Genomic DNA, 25,582 nt, shown 5'->3' on the forward strand with positions numbered 1-25,582 from the left:
TTCTCTGAAAACTGGAAAATTGGTTAGAGTTTGTATTTGTAGGATGAAGTAAGACAGGCATATCTGGTCCTATAGGCAAATGTGGGTTATTGATATCGGCACATAAATTCAATATCATGTATCGCAAATTCTTTACGGGATATTTGACTCCGTAAAAAAATGTATTCAGTCAAAAGGAAATAAATTTCTATGTAGTCTACGCTCTATGGGAAGGACACGGCATTGCTTCCCGTCTATGAAATGGAACGCCTCCTGGTTAGTTGCTATGACGACGAAGAAACGATCTACACGCATGCCTCTTGTTTCTCTGCTGGTAACTCGGCAACATGTAACACAAGAGCAGGAAACGGGCACCTGGAAAGCCCAGTAAGCCTGTTTCTTGGTCGTGTTTTATGTCCCAGTGTTTCAGGTCGAAGTGCGGTTTAAAATGAGGAAACTATGAAATCCAACAAGTATTAATACACCAATAACCGCTCAGTTAAAGCGACGTTTTTTCTGACAAGTTTGCAAACAAGCCGAAAATGGAAGCACTATCTCTACCCCAAATAAATACAGACGACCCACGTCTGAAGCTTAAAGTGGAAAACAGAATGAAAAACATCTTTGTGACGCAACTAGAAGAACCAAGGTATTCTTTAATCGTTATATTTTAGATTTTCAACTGGCGCTTGATTATTAGCTTGTAAAATGTGTTATTTGGACCTCTTTAGCATGTTAGATTTTCTCAAGGTGCACGTTGCTCTGTATGTTAATATAGATTTTCACATGAAAATGAATGAGCACATATTTTACTACTGCCCCGTAGCCGTATAGTTATATCTGTGCATGCGAACTTGAATACAAAAATGAATACAACTAGAGGTAGCTATTTAGCCTAGTCCTACGAAATTTTATTAATGTACTTCTGAAAATGAATTGTTGTTATGTCTTTGCACTTTGCACAGAGAGGAGGAAGATGAAAATGTTAACTTCATCCCAATTATAACTGAGGTAGGAGTTGCATTCCCATTGTGGTCACGAGGAAAGTAATTTTAAAGCAACAGACCAATTCAAATCCTTAAAAAATTGTAAAAGAAGGCGAAAGTCATTTCAAAGTGGCTGAATTTTATGCAGCTGTTTATGTGATTTGCACTTCTTAGTGTCTCATTTTGAATGTGGTATCAATACTGTAAACCATTGCCGTCACCGTAATGCATATTGTATATGTGCAGGCGTCTAGTAGAATATTGGAGACAGGAGTGAACACTCTGCAGAGGACCCTGGTGCTGAAGAAGCAGGTGGAGGTCGAGGAGGTGGACAGAGAATTGGCCCTGAAACGACAGGAGATCAGGGAACGTATGCAGGCCCTGGCGCACCGGCGAGCCGAGTTCGAGCTCAAACAGCAGGCGGTGAGTCCACAGAGCGTTGGCACACCAGCGTCAGCTGCATCGTTTCAAAGCTCTGGCGTCGTGCGGAGCAAGGCTGATTCATGTCCCATCTGAACACAGCTGCTGCTGAACTCAGCTGCTGCTGAGTTTGGTTAAACAGCAAGCCCATTCTGAATCTTGTAAACAACGATATGTCATTTTCCGACACCTGTTTTGGTGCTCATATGTTGGTTATTAGTCATTCTTCAAACTTTGCTTTCTTGTATCCAGAACAAAGACAGGGCGGGAAAGTTTGAGAAGTTTGTCCAGGACAACGAGGCAAAGAGGCGTCGGGCTCAGAGGAAATACCTAGTGGAGAGGAAGCAAAATGAGCTGAAAGAAACTGAGATCGAGGAGCTTCAGCAACAGCTTCAGAAACTGCAGGCCAGGTAACCAAAGTGCAGGATGGGTACAGTTTATGATATCTATACTATACTTTTAGGATATGTTATGCATGCAACATCAATGATATCAATTATTGTTACTGTTGAATGCCTTTGTTGAGCACAGAACTGTGACCAACATGTGGACAGTAACATTGGATACTGGATATTGTGTTTTAACTTAAAAGATTGTGTACGGATCTTAAATAGTATTGATAGCACAATGACAACAGTACCTTATTAAAACATTTTTACATAGTCCTATGCTGTTTGTATAGATGGCACTTTCACTCCACACATATGTAGTTTTAGTATGTTTATATTATATATTCTAATTTTTGCAACTCCTATAGGCAATGTTTTTTAAAGGAGACGATGAACAAATACAAGACATATGAAGACTACCTGCTCATGGTTTTAGACTTGCTTCCTGAAAGTAAGTTTCCAAGAAGTGAGGGCCAAATAAAGGATACGTTATTTTCATGTCCCTTGCAGCATAGTTATTGTGTTTCATGGAACGTAAGTGAGTAAAAGATGCAATTACATTTCGAAACTTATTTGATGAAATAGATTTTATCACTGTTTTTGTAGGGAGCCTGTGATTGCCTCCTCTCCTCCTATGCAGATTACCTGGAGTACGGGGCGGAGTCACTGGTCTTGCCCATAATCCGCCGTCGGGAAACCCTGTCCGTCACTCACCAGGACCTGGTGGAGAGGCTCGGCAGGCTGCTGGATGAGCTGGAGCAGAGTCAGCGCAGCCTGGAGGCCCTGAACCAGGAGCATGACACCAACAAGCTGGTGAGGCACAGGCAACGCGGCCATTCCTAGACTGACACGGCCATTCCTAAAAAATGCCGGGTTATCCATTAAGACCTTTAGAAATTATTGTCAAGAGTCACAACAAAAGAATAAAAACACTACATTTGAAATATTTGCATAGAAGCTGTAAAGCTGTATCCCTGATAGGATGTCAGTTGGGCTTTCAGTACCAGGGACAAGGATAGTAACATGATTGTGCTCATTTGGTTCCTCACCATCAAAATACACCCTGGCTATTTTTGGTTTTGTGCAATGTGTGAATACACAAGTGATTGTGAGCATGATTCACTTGTATGTTGTTAAATATGATATCAGTGCTGATGTTTATCAATGATGTGTTCTGCACTCGCAGTTTTCAGTTTTCAAATGCATGCATAACATTAATGAATAAACTATATGGTTACAAGTAGTATGAACATCTGTCATTTGCTTTTTAAATACTGCCAGTGGCAAAACAAAAAGAAACTCAAAATGACATAAACAGTTGATGCAATTTGAAATGATGAACTATTGTTTCAATTTTGAGAACTTAATCTAAAATACATTGGCTAAACTATAGTGCAATACGGTGCAAATGGAACAGCACTGTACCACTAAGATGGGCTACATTTATCTCAGGTGTAACCTTGATTAATATTGTATGTACCATATATCACATAAATCACTTTGTAAACTGATATTTCCCTGGGCTGGAAATTAATCACTGTGTCAAACTTGTGGAAAACTTTATTTAGCTCAGATGTACACTCATCCTTTTTGTTCTGGAGCAGATGACAAACAGGAAGCTATACGAGCTGCAGAACCAATGGGACAGAATGAGGGAGAGGAATAAGGAGCTGGAGATGAACCTGCAGTTTCACCTTGGACAGTCTCGAGACCAGGTCTGAATACGCTGCTCCTACCTCATTGCAATATTAGGGGAAGATCCATGCACCATTGTTGCTGTAAAAGTGTGAAAGATGTCACTGTGAAATGCATTCGAGTCTTAACTAAATCGGAAATGCATAAGAGCTGATACACACCTGTCTCTTTCTTCCTCTTGTGTGAATCACCTCACTGAAGTCCTCAATTCAATTCATTGAATTCATTCAGATAGATGACCAATTAACCATTCATACTCCAATTACGAAAATACACTGCACCATTAGAGCAGGACAGATTTGGCCACTGGAGGGCATGGTTTCAGCATTTCAGCATTAAAGGGATAGCTTTCTTGGGTTTTTGATATTTTTTCTGTTTTATTTCATGTTTTTGATTGGCATACACAGTTTTTGTGCAATGAAGGATAGTTTCTGATGACCAGCTGGATTTGAAATGGATGGTATAACAAAATTTGAAGGTTTGTAGTTTAAAGCAAGAAAATGTTGATACAAATAACTACACACTGTGTGCTCATAATGTATAATATGAGGTTTGTGCCATGTATAATTTGGGATATCTCAGTAATGTGCAGTTGATGGAGCTACAGTGCGTATAACATACAAACTAATGTACAGCCTGTGCATACTGTGCATCCTGGCAGACTGAAGAGACGGGGAGTCTGCTTATAGCCATCCAGAATATGGGGGAGCAGTGTCATTCAGAGCAGTACGGGCCGCTCGAGGACATGAACTTGTTACGCATGATGGATATGATAAAGGTAGGGACCTCAAATTGCTACGACAATTATTGCTAATTTGTTAGCATTCATAATAGCATTCATAATTCATGAATAAATCAGCACTCAATTATTTTAGAGGGCACTACATTCCAAAACGTCTTTCCAACAAACTTTTTGAAATGATTTTATTGCTAACAGGAATTTATTCAGGAGAAGGCAGATGTGGAGAAAAGGGCGATGCTCCTGATGGATTCAAGTTCAACGATTGCGAGCTCCACAGAGCTCACGGGAGCCCGGGAGAAGGGATCTGTAACTGTGAAAAGCAACAGTAAAGCACCGCTGAAAAGCACAAGCAAGATCAGCTGTAAAAGTAGCTCAGTCCTCACTGGATCAAAACTGAAGATGTGAACCTAGCCAGTACATGACTGTACAGACTGAAGCCCTTAGGATTGATGGCATTCTCTTTAAAAGGGAAAATGTCTCTCCTGACAAATATTATGTCCATATATTTTCATGTGTACAGTACAAATAAGTGATAGTTTTTATGTGTATACCTGAAAATTTTTAGGTTTTAAAAAATAAGTTTTATCTCTTAATTTTTAAAATGCTATTTGAGGATATTTGTGATATGAGATAGTCATCTTAATTATATTTTTATTTGTAACAATATGATTTATAATAAAAAACAATACATGAAAAAAAATTGTCTTGATTTTGTGTGGTACATTTGGATTGATGTCCAGAACATGAAATCACTTAACAGAAGACAATTGTGGTTAATGAGAACACAGCATTTAGATCTGCTTAATAATTAATAGTTAATTGATGAATAGTCTCATTTCATAATTTCATTTAAATCGACTGCATAGGTATGGGTGGGCCATGACAACTTAAATAGTATCCTAGTTCACACATTTACCTTGTCTGAACCACCACACCCAATTGTTAATGCACACCTTTGTTGCAGTTCTAGTACACCTAGATATATGCAGGCCCAACTATAAGAATATTTTTGACATGACCATGATGTTCCTGGTATTAGCGGTATTTGTCCAAGTCAGGAAGTAAGTCGAATTGACTTTAGCATCGAGAACGGTCTCTTTAAACGAAAACCACGTGATCATGAACACGTTTGTTACCGGAAGATGATCCTCAGCCAGTAATGGCTGCAATAACATTATTTGAATGGCAAATTTGAATTACTTATTTTTAATTCGGTGTAGTTCTGGTAGCTTCCTTACTTGCAGACTATTGTAATTATCAAAATAAGTCAAAGGACTAGCCAAATACTCTGAATACGTTGCGGGGCTAATATGGTGTAGTAATTTGCCAGTTCATTTGCAGTACACGGCATAAAAATGGTATATAAAGTTTTACTGCGCCGTTATAAGGTTACATAGAAATTAATCTGACGTTTTTTACGTATTTGCACTAATGTATTTTCTAATGTATCGTTATAACTGTGTTTTCAGACGGATGCCGCAGAGCTCGTTTCTGAAAAGCTGGACATTGCCACTCTAAGGACAGAGCAAGCCGAAGATGAGAAGACTAAGGTAGTACAGTAGAACACTGTGATTAGAGGTTTAAAAAAAGATTGCCTATCACCTGTGTTTCCCCCTCTGCCCAGCTGCAACCATAAACTGTAGAAAAATAGGTTGCAACAAGCCAGATTTACGGAAACGGGCACACGTGAATAAATTCATGCACCAAAATGTAATCGTGATTTTGATCTTGGGTTTAAAGAATACACGCTGAAACAAACGTGTTCCCATTTTTTGCTACGTAATGCGTCACCTTTGCATTTTTTTTTTCTGACGTCTGAACGTGCTGACTTGTTTGATAGGAAATCTGTAAACATTATTCGTCCGTTAGAAGAATCAAGGGAGATGGCAACTGTTTTTACCGAGCGGTAATATTTGGACATCTGGAGGTATTGCTGCAAGATGAGCGGGGTATGCAAATGTAAGTACCCTTTTAAATGTAATGTGTCAATAAAAATATGTACATACAGCCAAAATACTTGAAACTGTGGGAATGCTTTGCATGCAACACTTCACAGCTGAACACCTTGTGCAACATTTTCTTTGCATTTCAGCTTCAAAGATGAATTGATTCAGACTGGTAAAGAGCTCTTGCTTGCAGGCTTTTCTGAGAGCTCGTTTGAAGATATACTTAACACAGTAAGTGTGCTGTTCTGTCCAGATTCAATTTATTAGCAGTTTGTATGCTCAGATCATTTTAAGCCCAATTTCAAAATTATAAAGGTACTATTTTAATTCAGCACATTAACCATTCTAGTGCGTGCTTGACATCTATACAAAATATGTGAAGACAAGTGACATGTCAGAACACTAGTTTGCATTAATTGCAATAAAATGCACTTGTCATTGCAGTTTGTCCGTGTTTTGGTGTGCACTGAAGCAGATAACCAGGACTCAACCCTGTTAAAAGTCTTCAATGACCAGTCTACTTCAGACAGCATGGTACAGTACCTTAGGCTGCTCACCTCAGCCTACCTACAGAACCACTCTGACTTCTTCCAGCACTTTGTTGAAGCACCCAACCTGAAGTCATACTGCACCCAGGTCAGTCTCAAGAAATGCCATTGCTGCCCTCTAGCGGCAGGCCTTGCTATTAAAATCAGAGGACAGTTGAATTTTGTCACGCCTTTCATCAAGACAAGCATCTGATACTCAGGACATAAATGTACCTATGAAAAGTAAAGTTGAAACTTGACCCCATTCAAATCCAAGACATGTCAGCCATGGATTCCCTTCTTTTCATCCAACTCTCCCAACAAACTTTATGCCATTATCTCCTTCATGGGTTTGCAAGCACCATATTTAATCACGGTAAAAGTCAGATATTTGCTTTAATTTCTGTAAAATCATGCGCTGTAGCTGAAACTTATCTTATTTCCTTTTCCTGCAACTTGGTATCTTATGGTTAGGAAGTGGAAACGATGGCGATGGAGTGCGATCATGTGGAGATCATTGCCCTGTCTGAGGCCCTAGGGCTAAGTTTTCACATTGTGTCCATGGAAGCAGGTGATGGACATCTTACCCACCACACCATTCCAGAGGGAGCCATCCCCTCTCTGCATCTCCTATACAAGACTGCTCACTATGACATACTCTACCCACGTGCACATCTTGAAGAATCTTAAGACTAGTTTTTCCATCTCAGGTTGGGTTACATTTAAACAAAAGTAAAACTGTGCCTTACTGAGTGAACAATAACACACTGGCCAAACGCCACAGAATTAAAATGTAAAGTTCATGGGTGGCATAGGAAGAAGAGTATTCAGGGGCTTATAGCATTTTCTGTCTTTTTTAAAATATATTTTTAATGTGTATTGCTTCCGTGCCACATGTAAAATGCACACTGTGAATTCATTTTTCCATGTCATATTTGATAAACATTTCAAATGTATTTTTTTTTAAACTGAGATGTAATTATATACAAGTGTATATTAAACCTCAATTAATTCCTTTCCATTTGCGCTGTTGTTACCTCAAGTGAAAATAAACAGTTCAGAGCACATCGGTGTTAAACAGCGTGCTGCTGCGGGTTCTTTTTGGGCTTCTGCTTCTGACTGATGACACTGTCGAGGGCGGTCCTGACGGAGGCCAGAGGCAGCTCGGGCAGGGACAGCTTTCCCATTTGCGTGGGGTACTTTGTCTTCATCGCGCTCTTAAAGACAGGCTGGGACAGCAGGTGCTTCAGGTGTCTCTTCATGCCCTTCACCATTTTCTGCTGCTGCATGTCGTCCTCTTCGGTTTTCCTGCCTCCTGAAAGGCGTGCACGCACAGACAGACAGACAGAGACAGACAGATGGACAGAAATCAGCCTTTGAAAATGCTTGTGGGTGATGAGCAGCTACTTACACATTATTTTCATGTGCTTAATCAGTACAATTAAAACGAACCACATGCACATTTTTAAATTGTTTTTTTACTAAAATGTTTCACAGACCTATACAAAAGTGTATACAAAACCATACAAAATTTAAATATAAAACATTTTTTGTGCCAAAGAAACACAGCATATGGGGGGGGGGGAGCGTTAAGGTTACCCAAGAGAAGGTCATCATCCAGATCCATCTCTATCGCTTCTGCTGCTTGCTTGAACCAGGAATTGTGATGTTTCTCCCGGCTGTTGTGGTACTCAATCTTCTCTATCTTCCTGGCCATCTTGACACGCTCCTTTACAGGCAGGCACACAGTGTTAGCACAATTTAAATACTGCACAACCCACTGCACCATTTCACTTAAAGAAAAAAAAAATACAACCCGCTATAATACAAGATTATATAATTCAACTGCCACTTAATCGCAGTAAAAGCTACCCAATGCCACAACAAGCTAGGACTGAACATACCTTAATAGCTGCCATGCACTTAGTCTGCACGGGAAACATGGGCAGCTCTTCATCCTTTCCAAGCGTTCGGTAGATTTTCTTGAAGTTCACCACGTCGTCTGGCCCAATCAACAGCAGACTGAGACCCTCCTTGGTTGCGCGTGCCGTGCGGCCGCTCCGATGGACGTACGTCTCTGACGTTCGCGGCACCTGTAGGAAAGGAGGAGGAAAAGGTCTCTCGCTGAATAAAACCCAAGAGATGACAAGCAAGGGGTGTAGAGGTCTCGGGGTGTACCCCACCTGGTAATGAATGACGTGCTGGACGTTGGGAATGTCCAGGCCTCGTGCTGCCACGTCCGTCGTTAGGAGGACACAGCTGCCACCGAGAAGCAAACAGCGTGACTTAGACATGTTCTACATCTAAAAAAAAACAACACTGGCACACCAGCAGTTCACAGCAGCACGGGACACGTCGCTGTGGGTGTGAATTCGCACCACGTGTGCGGCGGCTCCCTCACCTCTCCCTCTCGGCAAACCTCTCCAGGTTCTTGAGCCGCTGCTTCTGGTGCATGTTGGCGTGCAGAGGCAACGGGGTGCGGTCCAGGATGGTGAGCAGGGAGTTGAGACGCTTGATGCAGTCGATGCTGTTGGCGAACACCATGGTGCGTCCTGGGTACTGGAGCAGGAAGTAGTACAGGTAGAAGTCCTTGTCGTCCTTGTCGCAGTGGATGCGCGTCTCTGTCAGCGTCTCCACCGTGGCCTCCTTCCTGGTCAGGTCGATGACCTTGGGCTTGGCCTTGATGCCCACCTTCTCCATGAGGATCTCCAGCTTGCTCCGCTGGTCCAGCTTCTTGGTCTTCTTCTGCAGGATGCGGACCGGCGCCTTGTGCACCATGGTCAGGGTGGCCGAGAAGACGAAGGTCTGCCGCTGGGGGCTGTACTGAGCATTGTTCAGCATCTCCAGCAGGTTCTCCAGCTCCGCGAAGTGGCCCTTCTCCACCATGCGGTCTGCTTCATCGATCACCAGGCACCTGGAGAACAGCATTTGTGTGTGCCCGGTCACTGCCATTGCATTCACTGGGTAATGCATATAATAATGTGGGAAAATAATCTCCAGTCACTCCAGTACTCAGACCCATTGATCAAATCATTTGATCAATGATGTCGTTGTGCATCATGACAGCCTTACAGAACAAGCATTTGCCAGTTAATAAATTCACTTACATTGGCTTACAGAAGTATTCAGACCTGCAGTTTGCACTTTAAATATTTTGATGCCTCAGTTTCAATTCATTCAACCTACTCCACACTGTCATTTTTGCTTTGATAGTGTAGACTAGGTAGTGTAGACCAAAAATGTGAATGCCTATGTTATAATTTCATGCTCTGAGGCAACAAATGTGAGGCCTGCAAGGGTCTGGAAACTTTTGCAAGCCACTGCATGTACTGTATTACAATGTCTGACTGAGTTATGGGTAAACATTGATATATGTGAACGTGTGTTTTATGTTACTACAGTCATTATTAATCTGTAGTTTATAGACTGGTTATCATGCTGTGATAAGCCACCGACATGCTTACTAACACTATAAAATTTGCACGGGCTGTCTGAATTCAAAATGAATCATCCAAAGTGAATTATTCAGTACCAACGTTTTACCAAGCATAAATGACAGTGTGTTGAACTTTAGATCAAAGTAAATGAGGTGTTTAGTAAATTCAGACTTATCACATTAAACTCGCATAGCATATCTTTGACACTAATATTACAGAAACTCTCTGTAACTACATCAAAACACTGGGAATGATATCACTGAAAATGAGGTCCGACTGTTGAGAACTGCAGCTTGTCGGTCTGTGCTGTAGATTGCTTTGCTTTCATTATGCATGCTAGTTGCTCATGAATTTTACTACTGTACTGCGCAATTTGTATTTTACATTCTCACTGTCTCCATGAAATAATTCCATGATGTTACAAGTATTTAGTTCCATTTTGGCAAGCAGATACGCAGACAAAAAAGGATCCTAGTTTTGCTCACATGGATTTGTCAACCTCAGATTAGTCTGCCTAAAGTTACCCAACTCAGGATGTATTCAGTAGGCTTAATGTACAAGTTCTTGTGTGTGCTAAACTGTTTTAATGGGCTACAAAGTTCTACAGGAAGAACACCTTTATGGAACTTAACATACGTATTTGTACTGTATTGTAGAAAGCTTTAATTTAAAAAAAGCATCTGAAAATGTGGATATTCATCTCTAATCTGAACCTTATGTGCAGCAAGCAATACTGGATGTTATATCTAGAAATGAGTTGCCAAAGCTTTCAGTAATCCATTCAGAAACATGAAAACACAAATCAAAAAATCGAGTGCTTTTTTCTTTAGTTTATGGAGTTGCCAGGTTGTAAACCAATATGATGAATTAATATTTTAACTCATAGGAGCGAGGAAAAGAAATGCACGACAGTTGCAGCAACATTTGAGAATAGTGTACCTGAGCTGCCTGAGGTTCAGGAGGTGAGGATGCCTCTCCTTGATCAGCTCCCAGAGGCGGCCTGGTGTTGCAATGACAATCTCGGGCCTTCGACTTAGTAACCTGTTCTGCTTCTGTGGGGCCATTCCACCAACAATTATTGCAGTCTTGATACCTATACACAAAGAGAAATACAAAGACAAATACTTTTCTCACCATCTGCATTAGAGAGTACACGCCACATGCAAGGCTCATTGTGTCCGACACTGACCTGTAAACTGCGCCACGGCATCAATGTGGTGCTTCACCTGGACGGCCAGCTCCCTGGTGGGGGTGAGGATAAGCCCCAGCAACGGCTGCTTTTGATTGGGTGGCACTTTTGCCGCACCAGGAAACTCAAAGTCAAACTCTGCATCCTCAATGACTTTAACACATTGTAGCTTTTGAGAGTCAACGTCATCATCATCTTCCTCCATATCTTCTTCTGCTTCTTGCAATTCATCTTGCTCTTCTTTTTTCTCATCATCCTCCATATCTTCTTCTGCTTCTTGCAATTCATCTTGCTCTTCTTTTTTCTCATCTTCAGCTTCATCCTCGTCTGCTTGGACTTCCTCCTCCGGCTCAGAATCCCCAGTATTAGTCTCAGTGGCCTCATTGGGCTGGTCCACATCAGGTAGATAGAGACTCTTCAAGTCCGTCTCTGGGACGGCCAGGCTAGCTGGCACTTGCTCATCCTGCCTCTCCTGAGCTCTTCTCCACTCTAGGATGGAATGAATCATGGGTATTCCAAATGACAGTGTCTTACCACTTCCTGTGAAGAAAAAAATAAAGTGTAAATCTCACTTATTCCTCCTTACCTCAAGAGGCACTGGATATTATAACTATTTCATTTAGAACACAATTTATATGGGACTCTGATATGGGGATTATTACATTACATTACAGGCATTTAGCAGACGCTCTTATCCAGAGCGACGTACAACAAGTGCATTGGTTCACGGTGTAGAGGTGCAAAAGAAACACACTAGAGTGAAGTAAGGATCGTAGTGCCAGAAGTGACCACATCGATCAGGACTCCAACCCTGTAGAGTAACCTGTTCAGATTATTAACAGTAACTCAACATTAATGCTAAATTATATTCCGGTTACATTGCAAATTATAATCATAAAAAACTCCAATCTGCAGCTTTGACTGTTGCCATGGTAACACTAATGGTGAGGCAGTTCTTCCAGTTCTGAAATCTGGAGCTTTACGTGGATTCTTTTCAGATCATCCACTATTCCTTGCGAGTAAAAGCATCAGTTGCAAAGTTGACTTTGGTGAATTATTTTCTTTACTGAAAATATCTGCTGAATTATGCAGCAGCAAGAAGCTGAATTTGAAAATTGTTCTCTGACATGACGTGTACCTTCAATTCAATTTCAAAGAACACAGTTACATTTGCAGCGACGACAGCAGGTGCACACAGTAGACTGCCAACACAGACGCATACCCTCTGACAATACTTTTCAGGACTCACCTGTTTCAGCAGCTCCAAGTATATCCATGCGATCTCTAATGGCTGGCGGTAAGGCAAGCGCTTGAATAGGTGTAGGGGAGCTGAATCCAAGAGTGCCAAGTGCCTGCAGGACTGGCTCTGGGACAAAGAGATCCTTCCACGCAGATACATCTGTATCTGAACCCAGTTGCCCCGAAAGGGCAGCATTAGTCCAATTTTTTGTCCTCTTTTTGGGTGGTTTTATAGCTTTTTCAGGTGGTTCAGTGTTGGCAGATGGTTTGTCTGTTTCTGCATCTGGTTCCTTCTCTTTCTTGACTTTCTTCTTCTTTGTTTTCGGTGCTTTTGCTTGATGCATTTGAGAATCTTCCTCTGGACCCACAACCTTTTCTGGTCCTATACTTTCCTTGACTGTCTCTTCCACTTCCACCTCTACAGCTTTCACTTCAGAAGTGGAAATACCACTCTGCTGGCTTTCCTTTTTAGCCTTTTTCTTTTTTTTCTTTTTCTTCTTTTTGGAAGGCTGTATGGACTCCTCTTTGTTCTCACTTCCCCCTTCACCTGCCTGCTCTACATCTCCATGTACTACTGCTTCTTTGGTTGCTTTCCTTTTCTTGGCTTTCTTCTCTGTTTTATTTTCCACCTTTGCTGCGACCTTGGCAGAATCAACCAGGCGGTAGTCCGTCAGCTCCTCGAAACACACCAGCCCTCCCATGTCCTGCTCGGAGAAGAGACTGTGGTCCAGCTCTACTGCCTTCCAACTTCCCTTCACAACGATACCCCGCTTTTTGGGCTTCACCCCATTTCTGAGCACCTTCCTCTTGGGCTGTACCTTTTTTGTCTTCATTTTCCTGTTGATTATGGACATATGAAAATGGTTATTACCTTGCTAATAAAGGTATGCACAGATTTTTTTTTTTTTTTTTTTTTTTTTTAAGTATAATGCCAACTGCCAGGAATTATGTAGCTCAAAGGTGGCCATGCTTCAAGAACACAAGGTTTCATTAATAGGCCTAATGGTAAAATTAACACAAAAATAAAATTAATACACTCACCCTATACGGAGGAGTCAATAACAATACAAAGGTGCTGTTGGTATAATGTACAGTTTTAAAAATACAGCCTTAAGAGACACATCTGTTCGGAAAAATATTCAGGAAATTCGCTGAAATTAAGATCACTAACTGAAAAATCCCAAAGGAACAGCATATTTTTCGATACGTGAATTTATTTAACTGAAATGGAACTGTGAAAGTTAATCTGTGCCAAAAAGGAAAACGACAGAAAACGTCAGCATTTCACAGGAAAACTGGTCCCACACTAAAACGCACTGAACCAAATATTTGAAACTATCGTGTCTGGTACTTTTTTTTAGAAAGGTACGCAACGTTACAGCGCATCGTTAACCTAACGATAGCCTCAGATTGTGCCATCTAGCCATAACTGATTAGCTAGCAAATTAGCCACCATCCAATACAGAGGAGACAGAGCTGAGGAAACGCAACTCCAAAACTTTGTAAACGCAGTGGAGACAGCAAAGAAACATATACGTATATTATACTTTTACCTTGCGGGTGAATAACAGGCAAACTACAGTCTGAAGAATTGCGTTTTTACAGTGCGAGTTTACCCAAAACCACTCATGTGCTGCTCTTCACGAGGACGCAGCCATTTTAGATAAAATCACGTGGGTTCTCGCTGAACCAATCCGACATCAGAACGATTAAATAACTTTATTAACAATTCACACACAAAAATATCAGGTCTAGTTCCCAATGGTCGCCAGCAGCAGATGAGAAAGATGAGAAAAGATAAATCGCAGATGCTCTTTATTTGTGTTTTTAAAAAATATATAGTTACTGGTCTGTGGGCTGTGGCTTTTTGGTGACTGTATACTGTATACTGCTTGCTGGTAGCTACAGGTAGCCAACTTTATACATACGATATGCTAGAGGTCTTCTGTAGTAACAGGTGTAAAGCCTGGCGTCAGTCATTTGAAATGAGTCCATATTATGTTATTTATATTTTCGGTGTGAATCGAGCCCTCCCCCTACCTTCCGATATGTTGCCTATTTTTTTTTCCGTAGACTACTGGCTTTCAGTATAGTAAGTTTTCTGCCGTGCTGTGGCGGCGCGTCTCCATGGAGACCTGCTGCTGCAGCAGCAGCAGAACAGCTAGTCTAAATGTTACTTTGCCTTTGCGCGGTGTAGGTGCGTGTGTATGGACTGAATAGCGAATGTTGGTAGAGATCTCTGTCAAGGTTTCGTTTGCAAACGGAGGTGAATCGACATTGCGTCTGGATATTTAACTACCTCAGATGGAAATTAGGGAGTAAATCAGTCGTTTGTTAGATGACGTTTTATAATATACCTGTATTAACATTGGCTATTTGCTCACTGCCTGGTTTCAGTTGTAACATTAGCGAACGTTAGCTACGTGGTAAGCTGGGAAGGTAGCTCGCTGGCTGGCTGTGACAACGATGTCATAACAGTGAGTTAAACCTTGAGGACTGCATAATTGGAGATGAAGCATCGAGCTCAAGCGAAAAAGGGACTATGTTATGTAACGTTAGAAAGACAGACAATCAGGCAAATTTCAGAGATAGGAGAAGGTAAAAGTAACAAGCTTCACTTGGAGGATAGTTAACATTAGCTAACGGATACGATTCTTATAATTTAATATCTGAATTTGTCAAACGTTAAGCAACAAGCTCGTTAACTACTAGTCAGCTCGCAGCAAATTGCTGAATTCGCATAATCGATAGAAAAAATAATGTTGTTCCATCAATATTACGTTACAGTTACAGTATATTAGCACTCCAGCAACGTAGATTTGTAGATTACGCTGGCAAAGGTTGGCTAAATGTGTTGCTACTGGACCTAAGTTAGCTGGTTGTTGGTACCGAAATTGACAGAAGAGTTTAGGCGAAATGCTTGCTACAAAAATGATACAAGGAGATGAAGCTATGTAAAATTGATTGCTTGCTAACTGACTAGCTAGATAGTTAAGTGTAAGTTGGAACCAGCCTGACATCATTGCAATCCTCCGGGTCAAGGCACCCAACCCGAGAAGGCTTTGTCGTGGGTGGATCATAGCTTTCCCCAAATCAAAGAATCCAATATTACTCATTCACAGTTAGGAGCCATGGTCACGATACAGCTTTAACCAGCGACCATACACCATAAGGGGAAAAAAACTGATGTTCCTCAGCAAAATGACTTTCAACCAGTCCAGTTTGTTTGGGCAAATTGACGATCTACAGGACCTCGCAATCATCGAAAGACCCATACGAAGGAGTTTGAAGGTAGATGTCGTTAGTATTGTCGGTATTATTATATGTACATGTTATTTGTTTTTTATAAACACGTGAACTATCTTCATTGCTGATTTGCGTCTATATCCAACGTCATCGATTTCCATAGTTGGCGTTGGAATGACATAGCTATGCATTGGAAAAAACTAGGTATCGCAATGTGTAGCTACCTACATGTTTTTCAGTGAAATGTTTATAGCTTATCTTTGCTAGCAAGTCATTTTATGTGACAGAATGTGCGTTGACGGTTGCCAAGTGAGTTGGGTTATTTTATTATTTTGATTTGTTAGCATCACTTGATGACAGCGCTACATAAATCCGGATTGCCTCAACATTTTGATAAACCGTCATCAACAACCTGATTATTATTATTATTATTATTATTATTATTGTTATTGTGGAGATTCCATTTTATTCACGTGATAATTCATACTAGTTCAGTCTAGTCTCGCCAAATGGATGTGAATGTAAAACTCATTGGACCTGGGTTCTGTATTTCTGTGATCTGCATAACTGCATGGCTGCTATAAACGTAGTTCAGTTAGTACAGGGAATTTAATCCAGTCCAGTCAATTGTATCCTTCCGAATTATCAACATCATGCAGGAAGATAATATTTCCCATTTCGATGTATATATTTTCAATGTCACCGGGATGTATACTGCTTAAACATACCTCGTTGCAAACCACCACTTTCAGCTGGCTCAATGTAGCGGGGGTTGCCCACTTGGCTTTACTGCGTGACGCAGTTTCAGTCAGCAGTCAGCTTCATCGGTTCTCCCTCTCCCTTTGCTGCAGAGACAAATGGTCTGTGAAAATCGGCTTTCTCAGTCCAGGGTATTTTGTGTACATCGATAGCTACGTTGACTGTATTTGTGGATGCTGTTATTTTGTTTGATCATTTAAGCAATTTGATACTTTTTAAAGTTTTTAAATACTGTATTATATTTTATTTATAGTATACATATACACAGTGATTGTAGGTAATGTTAATTGCAGTAAACATGTACTTGTACTATTAAATGTCATCGTGAAACAACTATGTATTAGCTGTGTTTCTCAGAATGATCTGTCCTCTGTCTGACTGGTTTTATTTAAGTCTCCTTTGCCCGTCCACCTTGTACATCACAAAGGGAAGGCTTATTTTCATGCTGTGTCACAGTTTTACGGAGAAAGCAGATTAAACAGAATGGAATTGTACATGCGGGGAGAACGCATCATATTTAGAGGGGGTGGGTGTTTTCTCTGAGCCTTGCCGCGCGTGGATCCGGAGGAGCATCACGGATAATGAGAGAAGCCTTAAAGTAACAGGCTCCACCCACACTGCTCAGTCCCCACACACTCCTCCTACGCAGAGGGGGTGAAACGCAATCTATCGTGCCTTGCTGGAAAAAAAGAATGTCATTTCAGAGCAGTGTGATTGAACCCTGCCCATGGCCTCTTGAGTGCGCCTTGTGGACCTTGTTGTCAGTGCGAATGCCAGTCTGAGTGATGGAGACCACCAGGCCATGGTGCAGTGGGGACTGGAGCAATTGCAGCTCACCTGCTCTCAGAAAGGCACACAAGATTGCGTGTCCAATAAGATTTGTAGCTTGTGCTCGGAAATTTCCGGTAACATCCTTGTGTTGGCAGTGGCACATGTTGTCTCTGTAGAAAAAGGGAATTTGGGACCACCTTTCAGAGAGCAACAGGAAGTAAAATAAATTCTGCTGGAAATTGGCCACAAATCAGCTTGACAGCTGCATTCCAGACAATTGTAGGCATTTGTTTAGTAAAAATTTGGTGTGGGCGCGTTTGGTCTTTTTTTTCTTCCTGTTTTCTAAATGTATCTTCTATTTCAAAGCATCAGTCACAGTCCTCCAAACCGTCTTTGCTCTTGTGTGTCTCATTTCCAAGACTGCGGAGGAGATCGAGAAGCTGACGGTGGATGAGGATCTGAATGACATTGAGCGAGCGGTCTACCTTCTCAGGTAAAAGGAGAAGTATGTGGGCCAGTGGTTGCTGACATGGGTGATCAGGGTACAGTGATTGGGGAGGGGGGGAGGGGGGCAGGAAGGATGGCCCACACAACTCTCCTCTTTGTTTTGTTTTGACATATAGCATATATGGATTGATTTATACAGGAATATTTGCTTGCTGCTTGTATAGATCTTTAATGATTAACTGTAGGTAGAGCAGTCTGCTCTAATCTTGCTGAGACTTCTTAACTCAGGATCTTTTGAAAACCTTGCAGACACACATTCACATTATCATTACATTCATTAGAATATAACGAGTTAGAATATTAAAGACTCTAGTGCCAGCAACATATTGTTGATGTTCTTCAAAGCACCTCAGTTCAGCAATTCATTAGATTTAAGTGATAGCTGATACTGCAGTGACACTGTATCTAGTGTTCAAATCTGCACATTTGCCAAAGCCTGCCTAAAACAATGGCACATGATACTGACACCTAGACAGTATTAATGCAGTCTGTTCCTAATTGTTCCTTATTCTGTTTTCTTAATTGTAATTGTCAGGTAATCTGGAGACACGTGTCTAGACTTCCAGTGCTGTGCGATCCATGAGTGTAGCACTGCACATCTTTGTCAGAAGGGTTCACAGATAACACATTTATTCATGGGTTTTCTGTTTGAACCTCACCGTTCAAATGACATGGGTGCACAATTTGTAGACTGAGTTGAGCAAGCATTTTTGATTAAAGAGAATGTGTTGGGAGCAAGGTAGACAACATGAAGTATATACAACTACCTTACTTTGGAAAGATGAAAAACTATATCATCCAACGTTGTCTTTGGAAAAGTAAGGAAGTAAAATAATCTTGTAGATGACAAATAGTTTTCAGGTGTAGGAGATTTCATAAGATTCCCGAAAGCTAGGATAAGTACTGTATGTCAGATGTTTGGGATATTGATGTGGTCATTGCACCGTCCACATATTGGGGCAGACCCCAACAATAGGTAATGCTTCTTATGTTTCCTCTTCTTATAAAAAACAAACACTGATTTACAGTGCTTTACTTGGTATTTAGAGGTATTCCACAGGTGAGGTACTGAACATGTACATTTGAATTTTTGGCTGGACCGCAACAGCGGGGCCAGCCCTACAAACGCGAATGTCTGTGACTGAGTGAGTGACTGAGTGAGTGATGAAGTTACACCATTGGTCGGCCGAGTTATGAAGTCACACCATTGGTCGGCCGGTCCAGCCATATACTAGGTTTTGACCTGGTCTTGTTGGAATTTAGTCCTGAGTGACTTGCACATCTCATATTTTGTTTCTGTTAGAAATTCAACATGGGGTTTAGTGTATGGCCTTAAAGTCACAAGTCAAGAGCCGTAAAAAGGTCACTTAGATTGATTCTCAGTTGAAATAAAACCTCAGGACTTTGGTCTTGGAAATCATTGGGCAGCACTTTTGCCTCACTGCAAGAAGGTCTCAGGTATGAATCTTGGCTGGGGCCTTTCTGTTTGGAGTTTGCATGTTCTCCTTGCCGCAAGATAATGATTTCAGTGGTATAGGAGAATTAACATTCAGACCACAACTATTGCTATAGCAAATTTTACTGCGCTCTGACACAATCTAGAAACTCTTTGCCATAAAACTACTTACAGTACTGTATATATTGACCGCATGACTGAAGCAGGCTCCTGAAATATTAATGCAAAATGCTGTTTGCTGCTTTTTTAATTCCTTAGAGTAGTCAACAGTCAACCAGTTAACATGCTGCACATTTTGTGCTGAGCATGTCTTACTGTTAGTTCAAATGATGTAGGTTATGGGGTATTTTGAAGGGGTTTCTGTTCAGTGACTGGACGAATCCAGCTAGTGACCTCATAATTCAGATTATTTCTGAACTTTCTTTACTACTGTATCGTAAATCTTTTTTAATCCACAGAAGAGGATGAGGCAAATAGCAAATTTCAAAATAGCACTTTGAATTCTTCATTAATGAAAAACTAACTGTCAGTTTATATAATTTATGCCCTGACAGACAACGGTGCCCTTCAAATATCCTGTTCCAAACACGAGTTAAGTAATTAAGTAAACCTTAATGTTTAATAGCATCCGATGAAATCTTTCATTTGAGTGTCTTTTAATTGGCTGAACTCAACCTATTAAAATAAGGGACAACACAATTTGTGAAACAAGCAATTTATTTGCCATTGCTATTTATAAAGACAAGGAATAATTGTTTCAGAAAGATACTGTATATTTTTCCTCAAACAATGATTACCTTATACTCTCTCTTGGCTCAACTTGAACGTCCACATTCAGACGTGTTGGTTAGCTCTGACGTCACACTGAACAGTTTATGTGTCTCCGGAGTCAGACGGGGGGTTTGTCCCCCACCCCTTTTTCCTTTTTCCCCATTCTTTTTGTGGAAATGGTGTCTGGTATCGCATTCCAGAGTAGCAGCCATGGGTCATAAAACTCCTCAGAGGAGGGTACAGAAAGAAAGTTGTTTTCATTGCACGGGGGAGAAACTTGAGACTGAAAATGTTAAATGCCGTTTAACAATGTGTGTAACAAGGTTGTGCTACTCTCTGTACATACGTCCTCTTAGTATCTCATATGTCACAAATGAGGCAACTCTATTACTTTGTTATAGTGTGCTTCCGTCAACTGAAAACCCGCTGTGTTAATCAGTCTGTACACTTGAAAATATAAACGGCATACTTAATGATTGGATTATTGGTTTTTAAAAGAATTAAGGTGACTTTTAAAGTGGCTTAAGACTTGCAAAGCATGCAGTAGGTGTTTACATGTGTATTAGACATGTTCTTTATTTTCTTAAGAGAAATTATGGAATATGAAAGTATAAAAGTAATGAGATTAAAATGAAACTATCATCTTAACCTCTTGCGCATAAAGTGGAGTAATGTATGTTTGTGCTGTCAAGCAAAAAAATATTGATGATAATGGTGATAATAATCATTGTCATTGCTAATGATTAATGTGGCAGATTAAGATTGATAAGAAATTAATGGTTATTTTAGGCTTTTCCCTTTACCAGTGTGATGCAAACTTCGACCCAGTGCCAGGCACAGTTGGGTACAGCTCATGAAATGAGGCGTGTGGAACAGTGAATTGACCAGCCGCTGACCTCCCAACCTCAGATTGGTTTAAAACTGTTTACTGGGCAGTGGATCAGTATCGTTGCCAGTGTACCAGCTTATTACTTCTTTCCGTCTCTGGGGGAAGTCAAGCGTACTCTGGTGTGGAGGTCACGCTGTTCGTCTGTGAGCAGTCACCGCTCCCTGCTCCTGAACAGAGGTGATATGCATGCCAGCCAAAGTGTAACCCCAGTATGAACTGTACTGATGCGGATGTTATGGCCTTTTTGGATCATCAAAGTTGCATTGCACAGTTCTGATTACAGTTAATACTGTGTCAAGGTTTATTCCAGTATCATGAAATTAGTATCACCCGGCCTCTGTCGAGTTGCCATGCCGTTGGTGCAGTGCAACAGAAGCTGGCGGTGTCCCTTCTGTCTGTTATGCATAGACTGGCATTCTGCTGGGTATAAATTTAGAATTCCATGCAGTAAGACGCAAACAAGATAAGCACACAAAGAGGTGGTTCAACAGGTTGGCTATGCCTTTAAATTCTGCTTGTATGCGCTTAAGAAATGAAGCACGTTTTAGGTAATGTTTCTTTCAAGCAAACGTTTCAGACAGGTGGAATGGCCAATGGATTAAGGGCTTTGCATGAGGGATCAATTGCATGAAATGGATTAAGAAATCGCAAAAACAATTTCAAGATAAATAGGCAATTGGTTATCAAATAGGCCTAAATTAAGAGGCTTTTAGTATGAACATCTTGCCTAATACAGTAAAAATACATTTAAGCAATTTAAATGGGAGATTTAAGGTAGGTTATGCTATCCTTTATAACTTTTACTGGGATAAAGTAGATGAAATATGGATTATGATTAAAACTGACAACTAAAATGGATTTAAAAACTGATGTTTTAGGCTGTCAGGGAACAGAACATGTTGACCTGAGTGCATTATGTTTCCTAGGACCTGGTCCTAGTATAGTATTAGAAGTTCATGAATGGTGATGCCTTTTTCCCAGTCAAAGCAAGAGACTGGTTATGTATTACCAGTCTGTTATGCCCATTGGAGAATCTTATTTAAAAGTAAACTGAACTGGGCCACTGAGTGTTCCTCTGGTTACCTCTGAATTAATGAGTTACTCCCAGCTCAGTCGTCAGTGATAGATGCGCCTCTCTGCAGGTGCTAGTTCTCTTGTAGTACCATGTGGTAAAACCTGTAATGTCACTGGCTTGTAGTTTATGTGCATACACTTCAGTTGTGGAGCTCCTTGTGTGGCGCGGCGGTGATTCGAGAGGTACAACCAGTTATTACCAGACCTGGGTCAAATACGTATTTGTTTTGGATTCAAATACTTTTCTACGCTTTACTGATCTTGTCTGATGTATTGGAACCAATGAAATACTCTTAAAAAGTACAAACCCCACCTTCTGGTCATATTGGCAGGCTCAGTTACGCCAGGCAAGATCAATAGAGCAGAGAAAAGTATTTGAATCTAAAACAAATACGTATTTGACCCAGGTCTGGTTATTACAAATTGGAGAGGGAAAAGGGGAAATAATGCTTAAAAATGGGAAATTGATTGTTGGTGGCCCCTTCTCAGTGTCCTTGGCCTGCCACTTGCTATTGCAGTGGAATTCACGTTACCTCTGTGAAGGTCGTTAGAAGAGGTTGAGTCATGTAATCATCGCACAGCTGTGCAATGATTAAATGATGCTCCTCTGCAAAAGGTTCTCTACATTCAGAAGAAAATGGGGTTGTGATGTTGGCTTTGATTCTACTGCACATTCATATTGAACACTGTGAATGCATGAGTATCACTGAGAACTTTAGAAATGAGATGTAGGATTCTTTTCAAAAATAAATCTATCCAAGCAGTTATACGAATGTGCACTGCCTGCATTGCACATTGTACATATGAAAGATATTATATTAGTTGAATCTTCTTTATATGAACTACTGTGCACCACAGTCAATGCAGACTGTAATTTGTTTGCTTTATATTCAAAGACCCGTGAACTTGATAGGGTTCGGAGGGGCTTTTTGGAATCCTTTCTTCTGTGAGTGTTGTACGTTATTTTCTTCAAGTGATGGCATGCACACCTGCAGTTTTCAGAATGTTGAGCAACTGTAGCTGTTTCAGCTTTAAGACACAGGATTTGTCGAAGTCTCTGCATGTTAAGGTACCTGTTATTAAAATAAAACTATTAGAACTCCCTTAATTTTGCTAGAATTTCATGCCCTCTTGTTCAAATGTGTAGGCCCGTTGAAATGGGTTCAAAATGAAAAAGCATGGGTTAGGGACACACACGAGTAAATTGAAGCCATTAAATGAGTCATGGAGCTCCAAAGAAAGGGGAAATGAGAAGTATTGTTTACAACCATTATTTCGTTAATTATTGTCATTTTCTGTTTTATGTGCCTTGCTCTTTACATTCTGCATTATCATCTCCAATTAATGGTGGATTTGACTTCTTGGCTTTCGTCTTCCTTACTTTTGCCATTCTAATTCACTGCTTGTCTATGTGGCCAGTTTGTGCCATGTAGTAGCTGGCACTTCTCCTTTTTGCTTTTACCTCAATGAACGAATGAATTTATTTAAATTGTCAAATTAATTCATTCATTCATTTGTCTTGCATAATGCCAGTAACTTGTTAGTGGACATGACCAAGGTATAGCCTGAGGATTTGGTGTTACACAGCAAGTAAATCCTGATCGATAAGGCATAGGGCCGTATTTTATCCAAATTTTTATCCAAAAATGAATGTGAACATGAACTGTTATAAAGGTAAATCTGAGCACGTTTGTGAGGCTTAAACATAAACTCGCAGACGAAGTATCAGGGAGTTGGGCTTGTATTGTAAATATAATAATTGTTCATATTAAAATTTGTACCATTATACTGATTTAGCTACCTTTGATGAATGCAAGCACTACTTTATCTTTTCTGGTACAGCCATTAGCCCATATTTCTTGTTTGAATGGCGGAATCTGGCCTAAGCTTTTTTCCATTTACTTTGAATTGTGAAGATGAGGGCAGGGAAGCTGTATCTCTGCTATCAAGAGTGTTTATTTTCCCCGCACAGACTAATTCAGGAAAGTACCAGTGGCCCAGATTGCTCAGGCTCCCTTTGTACTGTAAGGGATGCTAATTAGTCCCCGGGAACTAGCTGGTCTGGCTCACTTGGGGCCATTTGCGTGAAGTGCGGAGATATTTAGTTGCCTTGAATGAAGGGCCCTGGTTCTCTAAATAGATTGCTAATTACACTGAGAATCATAATGATTTGAAACTCATTTTTATTATGCACTACATAATAAACAATCCCGTTTTTCAATCTGGGATTGAAAGGTTTTGGCTTGGAGGGGGGGGGGGGGGGATTCAGTCCTGAATGGGTTAATCCTAACTGTGTATCTCCTGAAATCTAGACTGTAATACTAGTATTGGTTCATTGTGTTGAGTCTGATGCCTTTTTACTCAGGGGCGCAATAACCTACAAACCCACAATCTTCATTTCTGAGGCTAATTAAGGAGCTTATTCGTTCAGCCTCTCAGCTCCCTTGGGTAGAAAACCAGTTCTAAGAACAATGTAATTGCTCCAGTTGGCCTTTAATTTTAAAAGTAACGGATTGTGGAGTCAGGGGACCTCAGCGATGACGTCAGAGTTACGCAGGCTTCTGCGGAGAGCTGTTGTACAGTGTGGGTAATGAGGGACAAGTGTTCAAGGCTGACATGCTTCGGATGATGATTCATGTAATGAAATTCCCACAAAAGCCTCGGATGTATGAGGAGCCTGTCCAAAATGGTGATTTCCCTTTAGCACTTAACCCAGTTACTAGAACTTTCCGTATTCAGTACTGATAGACTGAATAGGCTTAATGTGTTTATCTGAACATTTTAAGGGCACTGGACAGTTAAGTGTGCATTAGGTGTGCCAGAGCAATCGTGCACTCTATCAATGTGGACGTCATTAATTCTCATTTTACAGCTAGCTCTGTCAAAGGATCACTTATCCATCGTGACTGTTTGGCTTCCTAGATCCATATCAGCATGGCACGGAGGAACAGCTGTTTCAAACCGCTCATGTAGTTTACCTAGTGCAACCAGGTGGAATGAGCTGGTTACTCTGAAGGTTGGATCACGGACCGCCGTGGTAACGGCGCAGGCGGCCTGGAGTTTGAACGGCAAACACGGGCTTCGGCGGAGGAATCCATCATTGTTTGACGCGTATTTACTCAGCAGACGCCTTTATCTGGAGCACTTCCATTTTACGCGGCTCCTCTTCAGCGCGGCTCGTGACGTCACGTTTCAGATTGCCTCGAGCTATTTCGATTAGCGGGAAGGGAAAACCAGTTAGCCTAAGTGCCGTGCTCTAAATCAACTTAGTGTAAAGGCAGATTTAGCGAGGAGGTTCTGAGATGCGGGTCGTTGTACGGGAGAGCGCGGGGACTGCGTCTGGGGGTGGGGCCAGCGCTGCTGCACTCTCTGAGCGCTCATTCCAGCCTTAGCAAAGGCTCGCCTCGCTATAGCGCCGCGCGCTTTCTTCAGCCTTTCTCCCTCTGCGTCCACAGCCCAGGAGCCTCTCCAGCGTTTCTCCTGCCTGTCTTTATGCCTGCTGGCTGCTCGCCTCACCATTTCAGACAGAGGTTATTTTGGTCCTGGCGGGAAACAAAGGC

At 41.1% G+C, this 25,582-nt stretch overlaps 4 protein-coding genes across 9 annotated transcripts in view; 3 read left to right on the top strand and 1 right to left on the bottom strand.

The window, feature by feature from the left end:
- The first annotated feature begins 291 nt into the window (after positions 1-291).
- Positions 292-4,890, top strand: si:ch1073-416d2.4 (coiled-coil domain-containing protein 42 homolog). Its single transcript, XM_035425458.1, has 9 exons — positions 292-628; positions 945-990; positions 1,212-1,388; positions 1,638-1,795; positions 2,143-2,225; positions 2,415-2,587; positions 3,379-3,489; positions 4,131-4,247; positions 4,407-4,890. Exons 1-9 carry the CDS (start codon positions 522-524, stop codon positions 4,614-4,616), a joined length of 1,182 nt encoding a protein of 393 aa, XP_035281349.1. The 5' UTR covers positions 292-521; the 3' UTR covers positions 4,617-4,890.
- Positions 4,891-5,287: 397 nt separating this feature from the next.
- Positions 5,288-7,749, top strand: LOC118231566 (ubiquitin thioesterase OTUB2-like). The gene is made up of 6 exons (XM_035425494.1): positions 5,288-5,569; positions 5,681-5,761; positions 6,052-6,170; positions 6,304-6,388; positions 6,602-6,793; positions 7,159-7,749. Exons 1-6 carry the CDS (start codon positions 5,567-5,569, stop codon positions 7,372-7,374), a joined length of 696 nt encoding a protein of 231 aa, XP_035281385.1. The 5' UTR covers positions 5,288-5,566; the 3' UTR covers positions 7,375-7,749.
- On the bottom strand, positions 7,395-14,611 carry ddx24 (DEAD (Asp-Glu-Ala-Asp) box helicase 24). 3 transcript variants are annotated; one of them, XM_035425352.1, is made up of 10 exons: positions 14,103-14,215; positions 13,591-13,624; positions 12,560-13,386; positions 11,311-11,850; positions 11,061-11,214; positions 9,086-9,598; positions 8,868-8,943; positions 8,589-8,777; positions 8,284-8,413; positions 7,395-7,999 (listed from the first exon to the last, which is right to left on the bottom strand). In XM_035425352.1, exons 3-10 carry the CDS (start codon positions 13,380-13,382, stop codon positions 7,758-7,760), a joined length of 2,667 nt encoding a protein of 888 aa, XP_035281243.1. In that variant the 5' UTR covers positions 13,383-13,386; positions 13,591-13,624; positions 14,103-14,215; the 3' UTR covers positions 7,395-7,757. The 3 variants fall into 3 exon arrangements, with proteins under 3 accessions (XP_035281243.1, XP_035281252.1, XP_035281235.1); XM_035425361.1 differs by lacking the exons at positions 13,591-13,624; positions 14,103-14,215 and adding an exon at positions 14,590-14,611; XM_035425344.1 differs by lacking the exon at positions 13,591-13,624 and having other exon boundaries at positions 14,103-14,239.
- The window catches only part of ppp4r4 (protein phosphatase 4, regulatory subunit 4), a 29,995-nt gene continuing 18,737 nt past the window's right edge, over positions 14,325-25,582 (top strand). For 3 of the 4 annotated variants that reach the window (XM_035425375.1, XM_035425392.1, XM_035425383.1), the window contains exons 1-2: positions 14,325-15,840; positions 17,745-17,818. In XM_035425375.1, the coding sequence (XP_035281266.1) occupies positions 15,736-15,840; positions 17,745-17,818 (179 nt within the window). In that variant the 5' untranslated portion in view covers positions 14,325-15,735. Of the gene's footprint in view, positions 15,841-15,981; positions 16,105-17,744; positions 17,819-25,582 lie in introns of those variants that run through there. The other variant, XM_035425399.1, reaches the window with a different exon arrangement.

This window comes from Anguilla anguilla, chromosome 1, assembly GCF_013347855.1.
Source record: "Anguilla anguilla isolate fAngAng1 chromosome 1, fAngAng1.pri, whole genome shotgun sequence".
NCBI classification, from domain to species: Eukaryota; Metazoa; Chordata; class Actinopteri; order Anguilliformes; family Anguillidae; genus Anguilla; species Anguilla anguilla.

Excerpts from the sequence above, each read along its gene's own strand:
- si:ch1073-416d2.4 (XM_035425458.1), top strand. The coding sequence starts at position 522 with ATGGAAGCACTATCTCTACCCCAAATAAATACAGACGACCCACGTCTG. Across the intron at positions 1,796-2,142 it reads CTTCAGAAACTGCAGGCCAG|GCAATGTTTTTTAAAGGAGA; the intron begins GTAACCAAAGTG and ends CAACTCCTATAG. Across the intron at positions 2,226-2,414 it reads TTTAGACTTGCTTCCTGAAA|ATTACCTGGAGTACGGGGCG; the intron begins GTAAGTTTCCAA and ends CCTCCTATGCAG.
- LOC118231566 (XM_035425494.1), top strand. Across the intron at positions 6,171-6,303 it reads GATGAGCGGGGTATGCAAAT|CTTCAAAGATGAATTGATTC; the intron begins GTAAGTACCCTT and ends TTTGCATTTCAG. Across the intron at positions 6,389-6,601 it reads TTGAAGATATACTTAACACA|TTTGTCCGTGTTTTGGTGTG; the intron begins GTAAGTGTGCTG and ends TTGTCATTGCAG.
- ddx24 (XM_035425361.1), bottom strand. The coding sequence starts at position 13,382 with ATGAAGACAAAAAAGGTACAGCCCAAGAGGAAGGTGCTCAGAAATGGG. Across the intron at positions 8,944-9,085 it reads AGGTTTGCCGAGAGGGAGAG|CTGTGTCCTCCTAACGACGG; the intron begins GTGAGGGAGCCG and ends TCTCGGTGGCAG. Across the intron at positions 8,000-8,283 it reads GGATGATGACCTTCTCTTGG|GAGGCAGGAAAACCGAAGAG; the intron begins GTAACCTTAACG and ends CACGCCTTTCAG.